The following is a 6,635-nucleotide window of genomic DNA, read 5'->3' on the forward strand; positions in this document are numbered from 1 at the left end:
CCTGCGATGTCTTCAGTAGACCAAGCAAACACATCATTGTTGGTTCGGACTGGTTGGACTCAATCTTCACTTGATTTCCTTTCGTGCCCGACGGGCCTGCGTCGGTCGGCTTGACTAGGGAGCCCGACTTGATCAACTCAAGATGCTCTTGGTGCTCGTCGGACTTGAAGGTAGCCAGATGACATTGTCAGGCTGCTCGTTAGTTTCCTCGGACTACGCCAACACCGTTGGGAGTAGGGAACTTGAAGGCCTGATATAAGAATGAGGCTAGTCCACGAAAAGCAGCAACGCCTTCGCGCCCGAATATTCAGTTGTAGTGGGCTGGACCTTTGATGACGAGCCAATTGATGAACTGGGTCACTCGTTGGTGACCTGAACCTAAAGCTACCGATAATTTGATGGTATCAACAACAGGTATTTCTATCTAGTTGACTGCATAGATTGGTCCGTGCGAAGGAGCTAAGTGCTTATCTGCAAATCCCATTATCCTGTAGGCATGGTAGTAGAGGATGTCGACGGAACTCCCATCATCAACAAGAACCCTCCACACGTCCGTGCCAGATATAGACATTATCACGACCAACGGGTCGGAATGGGGGTAGAGCAAATTCTCAAGGTCATCGTCTGAGAAACCGATGGTTATTATCTTCGTTGAGACCTTCCTCTTTTTCTGAGGTATGCCGACGGACATCACCTCCCTGACTTTGTCCTTCTTTTTCTTGTTGCTCATACGGAACTCCTCCCCAAAAATCATATGCACGACACCTCCTCCTTGAGGCATGTCAAGCTCATTGGGAGGTGTCCTCTCCTTATTGTTTTTGTTATTGTTGTTGTCCTGCTTCTTTCCTTTACGACGATTGTCTCGTCGACCACCATTGTACTTGTTGGGACCCTTCACTCAATTCTCGCGACCTTCTTTGAAGTTGTCGAGCTTTCCATTCTGAATGAGATATTTAATCTCATCTTTTACCTGTCTGCACTCATCGGTCGTGTGCCCATAGTCTTTGTGAAACTGACAGAAAGAGTCGGACTTGTTTCCATTCGCTCCCGACTTCATGGGTTTCGGATAGCAAATGTTCTGGTTAGACTCTTGAATCGCCATGAGCACCTGACTACGCGGTGCATTGAGAGTTGTCTCGAATACTCTAGTCGGCCAGCATTTCTGTCTCGACTATTGTTCTTGTTGTCATCCCTATGCTTTCTCTCATTATTCTTCTGCCCTTGACCTTTGTCGTCGGGCTTACGCTTCCTGTCAGCATCTCTGTTCCTGTCGGCTTCTTGCATCACATCCTCGACCAACATCTCTTTGCCTGCTTTGGCCAACAACTCAACCATTATCTTTGGAGGTGTCTTCGCTAGAGCCGCTGTGAGAGACTCATTTGTTGTACCGGTTGTCATTGCGGCTACACTCACTTCAATGGCCAAGTCTGGAATTTCGTTGCAAGCATCCATAAAACGAGCTACATAGTCTCGGAGGCTCTTGCCTCTATGCTTCTTGGCGATAAAGAGTGATGTCGAGCTCCTTCCATGCACCTGCCCCCCGACGAAGTGGTGCAAGAAATGGTTTGTGAGATCTGCGAAGTTGTCGATTGAGTTTGGCAGTATCATACGAAACCAAATATGTGCTGCATCTTCAAATGTGACTGGGAATGCCCGACAACGGATGGCGTCGGACACTCCGTGTAGTGTCATCGCCGACTCGAAAACTAAGATGTGGCTACTAGGTTCTCTTGAACCCGTGAATTTCTTCATGCTGGGCATCAGCCACCTGTTGGGCGTTGGCTCATTCAATACCTGTTGAGTAAAAGGCGACGAGGCCATCATGTACGCATGAGTTGCCAACGCCAAGGGGTTTGCCCTAACAGATGATGGGATATTGCCATAGACAGGCTATTGCTGATAAATGGAAGCCACTTGTTGAACTATAGGCAACGGGTTGGGATCATAGGGCTGGGCGGCGAGCTGTTGGAAAGCATGGGCCTGCTCGACAGGAGCTTGCCTTGGCGGTAGTGGTGCTGGACAGGGTGAATCAGGTCGGGCACGAATCCTTCTCTGAATCTCTTCTTCAAGGAGTCGGTCAATAGTGTCCGAGAGTCTAGAGCGCCCGACAGATGGGGCAGGACGACTACGGCTCAAGCTGTGTCCGATATCACGAGAGCGAGGTGACCGACTCTCAATAGTATCCTTGTTGAGATCACCATAATTTTGAGGGTCATTAAGGATGCTGTTTCTATGACTTCGTGCTATCAACCTCTCGCGCAAGTCGTTGGACCTTCTCACGCGGGCATGTGTGTCATGGTTAGCTAGTAACCTTCCATCTCTCTTGCGATGCCTAGTAAGGGAGTCTCGTAGATTGTCAAGAGAGGCTTCTCTGCGGCGCTGGTTGAGCTCATTAAGAAGGTCTTCCCGACGACGATTGTTGAGATTGTCGCGAAGGTCTTCGCGATGACGATTGTTGAGATCATCGCGAAGGTCTTCTTTGATCAGCGAGATGGGGGGAGGACGTCGGGATGACTCTCCGACCACAAACTGCCTAAGGGGGTTGGTCCTAGGAAGACAAACTTCATTCTCGTTAGGTCTAGGAGAGAGCCCGACACGAGGATCAGCAGATCTTACCGAGATAAAGGTTGTCGGTCCTGGTCTGCATTAGGATGAGACACATTGTTGCTAGCAACATTCTGGGAAAAGACTTGTTCTTGATTCCTATTAGCATTGGTAGTAGGTCGACCACGACGCCTAAGCAAAGGAGAGGGAGCCCGACAATGCTCGACCTCCCCGACAGCGTCGGGATGCACTGCATCCGAGCATGTCCTTGGAGGCATTTCCAAAAGTAAAAAGTTTTGGGTAGAAAACCAAATCTGGGTAGAGCAAAGCTTCAAATGATTTGCCCAAAGATGGATGTGTGAGAGTGTGGAGAGTATTCGCTTTTTGCTATTGAAGTTGCGATACAGATCTACATGGAACAAGGAACTCGCTAGGAGTATTTATGCGTCTACGGTCTGCACGTGACCTATGAGGCACACCACGAGCCCTACGGGTCTCAAGCGGCGTTGGGCATCTCTAAGAGGAGACCCCGACTCGAGTAGAGAGAGAAAGCTCAGATTTGATACTCAAGTATATCTGATGTGTAATCAGTTGTGACAAGTGGAAGTGAATGTCTTATCAAGGGTCAAGACTAGCCTTATATAGGGTAACACTAGGGTTGTCCCTAAAGACTAGTTTGCCCCCAAGTGGGAGGCCGACCTATGCCCTGCAGAGACCTATACAACCTTGAATGTACGACATTGACTAATTCCTATGGCTTAATATCAATATCTAAATTGTTTGGGACTTAAATAAACTAATTTAGGTGATGGATTCTAAAGTTTCTCTCTACCAACACAACCAAAGCTTTTGAAACAGAAAAAAATGAACAATGGCGATTTTGAATTACTGCTACCATTAATAAAATGAAAGAGATGATTACAAAATGTATTTATAGGCGTCCAATGCCTTAACCTAGCTGACATGGAAAATAAAAATGAAATACAAGTTGGATATTTAAAACAAGAAATCGAAAATCAGAAAAGCAAAAACTAGACATGGTTTACTTTTTGCACGATCTTTATTTTCGAATCTTCCCTTGACCTCAGCTTGATTTTTCACTTTAGATTAATCCACAACGCGTTTACGAAATGGTAACACTATAATATGGGCAGAAATTACAGCTGAATCTTCATCTTCTCTAAATCATCCTACGCCATTTTTGGTTGACTTTTGCTTGAGCTTGATCAATCACATAGCAGTATTTGAACACCTTCTAACTACTTTTATAAACTTGAACAAAGCTTAACTTGACTGAAAACTAACTTCAGAATCAACTTCGATTTGAACTTTACTGAAACTTGAAAACTAGAGCAACCTACCAATGCAATCCTCAAGCAAGCTTTAGAAATCCAGTTTCAGCATTCAAAAACCATCAATGATCCTTTCTTAATAGTTTTGAATCAATAAAACCAGCTGCAACTACTTCTACTGAAAATCTCCAATTCTAGTTCATCATTTTCAACTCGAACACACATTACAAATTCTAGACTATGGCAGGCCAAACTAAGCTTGCGAATCACTTCATATACACTAAACGAAGCTACCCACTTCATTAATTTAACATAATTTTATTCATACTATTGAACTGGAAATTTTAAAAGCATGAACAGTAAATAAGAACCTTAGAATTGGGAACTTTGGAAAGAGAGAATTGTAGGCTAATTCGAGGATATGTCGATGATCCTGACCTTATCCTGAACCTGATGGTGGGTGGCTTGACCTCCGCCAAATCGTTCTCTGGCCAGTGGAACACTGTCTTTATTTTCTTCAGTCAGACCCTCAAGGTTTGCTTCTACTACACAAAGGTCCCTGAGGTTTTGACGATGTGCACTGGCATCCTTTCTGCAGAAAACTCCATCATCTTTCCTGTTGATCTGATCAAAGCCCAGTTTTGTTTCTTCCTTCTTCATAGGTAACTTCAAGATCATTCTTTCGATCAACATTGTCGAGACTAAGCCTTTCTTTCCTGCTTTTTTTTTCTTCAAGCTTTATTTCTTCTTCTACAAGTTAGCACTATTGCTTGCTTTCTTCTTCTTCTTTTCTGTTGCAGCTAGCATTCCTTCTATTGCTTCAAGTTCCTTGAGACAATCTAAACCAAAAATTCTATCTAATAAATTTTTTCTAAAAATTTGAAATACAAGTCAGTGGGCCCTTCCGTTGGACGGGTACTCCATACCTTTAAAATTTAATAATATAAATATACACAATATAAAAAATTATATAAGTAGTAATTATTTGTATTAAACATTATTAAATTTATGTAAAATATTAAATCAAAAAAGATTTATTTTAACTTTATATCTGTTATAATTATTTTTATTTGATTTCAAAATCTACGATCCTCTTAAATTTATAATTTATTTTGTTTTCAAAATTAATAAACATAGCAAAAGGTAAAAGTTATATATCAAGATTTGATTTCATAATAAAATTTATAATTGCATCTAATCAATTTAGTTGTTCCTATTGTTTGAAAAATAATATGTGTCCGTTTAAAAGAATAGAAAAAAATATAACGGATTTTTATGAGGCATAATAGTTTCATGAAAAAAATAGACAAAAATAAAATATATTATAATTAGTTAGAATTTTTTTTTAATAATATGTCCGTATGCATAGGAAAAAAAGAAGACAGACCCGTTTTAATTAGAATAGGAAAAAAAGAATATATGAATTTTGTTAGGAATAACTTTTTAAATAATAGATAGGAAATTGATTAGTAATAAAATTATTATGTTAGAAAAAAGTCATTGGTAGAATTTTATTATGAATCATTATGTTTTTATTATGTTCTGATTTCCTAATTAGAATAGAAAAAAAAATAATATCATTGACTTAAAATTATAACTTGAAACCTAATTAAATTTAAAGTTCTAAAATATACGTATCAAAATACTATTCGTTAATAAAATTGTGTCGGATGTTGATTTGACAATAAAATTTGCAATTCTATTTGCAATTCTATTTACAATTGAATTTGCAATTTGAACAGATTTAAAATTGGAAAAATCTCGCTATTGTATATAAGAATATAAGATACAACAATATACAATTGTGATATACAATTGTGATTATGAAGTGATCGAAAACTATGGTAGTAAATTTTTGTTACTACTATTTCGTAAGATTGAGATAAGCCAATGTGATTATGAAGTGATCGAACAATTTCCTTTGAAAGCTATTAAGAACTGAAAACTTCCACTGTTAATGATAACAGGGATGACTAGGGATTATGAAATCAAAAGTAAAACAACTTCTACTGTTTTAGCAGAGAAGACTAGTAATTGAATGGAGTTGTACCATTACAAATCGGTGGTAACCTGAATTAATTGAATGAGTCATTAATGATGAGGAGTGAGTCTTGGCCAGCCAGAATTTGTGGCTTAGAAACAAGAGAAACTTGATTATGATGATACTGTACGCATTTGAAGTTTGTTAATTTTTTTGTTCTGGCAAGTATTGAGTTAATATTATTCTTCTTAAACCCTTTTAGAGAAAGAAAAAATAGTAGTAATCGACGAAATGCTTCATAATCACTTTTACTACTACATATTGGGTCCTAAAAAATAGTATTAATCGACGAAATGCTTCATAAACACTTTTACTACTACATATTGGGTCCTGTGTTTGTAAAGAAGAAGAAAAACAGCAAATGAGATTTTGTTTAGAAACAGTTCATCCAAATTAAGGAGATTATCTATGATGTGAAGGGAGCAAACACTGCCACCGAGTTATGTCCACCAAAGCCAAACGAATTTGAGATTGCTGCAACAAAAATCACAATAAACAAATTAATTATAGTAAATAAATCTACTTAGAATCATTTTTTCCCATCAAAAAGAGTTTTCCTAGAAACCTGATACATACCAACATTATCTTGATGTTGCTTTTTCACGCTTGGGAATGTATCAAATGTGACTTCTGGCTCCAGGTTCTACAAGCAAAATTATTTTCGACATGTCAGTAATTATTTAATAAGAGAGAGGAACCTCTAAGTTAGATAAATTGATATATAGGGAATATTTGAAGAGTAGTGTAGTTACATATTG

General features: G+C 39.3%; 1 protein-coding gene across 1 annotated transcript; it reads right to left on the reverse strand.

Moving 5' to 3' along the window:
- Nucleotides 1-424: 424 nt before the first annotated feature.
- Nucleotides 425-1,057, reverse strand: LOC139881424 (uncharacterized). The gene is made up of 2 exons (XM_071865899.1): nucleotides 971-1,057; nucleotides 425-892 (listed from the first exon to the last, which is right to left on the reverse strand). The coding sequence occupies exons 1-2, from the start codon at nucleotides 1,055-1,057 to the stop codon at nucleotides 425-427; spliced, it is 555 nt and encodes a 184-aa protein (XP_071722000.1).
- Between the last annotated feature and the right edge of the window lie 5,578 nt (nucleotides 1,058-6,635).

The sequence above is a fragment of the Rutidosis leptorrhynchoides genome, unplaced genomic scaffold (assembly GCF_046630445.1).
Source record: "Rutidosis leptorrhynchoides isolate AG116_Rl617_1_P2 unplaced genomic scaffold, CSIRO_AGI_Rlap_v1 contig151, whole genome shotgun sequence".
Lineage (NCBI taxonomy): Eukaryota > Viridiplantae > Streptophyta > Magnoliopsida > Asterales > Asteraceae > Rutidosis > Rutidosis leptorrhynchoides.

Bases quoted from the DNA above. Each gene is read 5' to 3' on its own strand.
- LOC139881424 (XM_071865899.1), bottom strand. From the start codon at position 1,057: ATGAAGTCGGGAGCGAATGGAAACAAGTCCGACTCTTTCTGTCAGTTT. The intron at 893-970 runs GTAAAAGATGAG...AATTGAGTGAAG, and splicing joins CGACCGATGAGTGCAGACAG to GGTCCCAACAAGTACAATGG.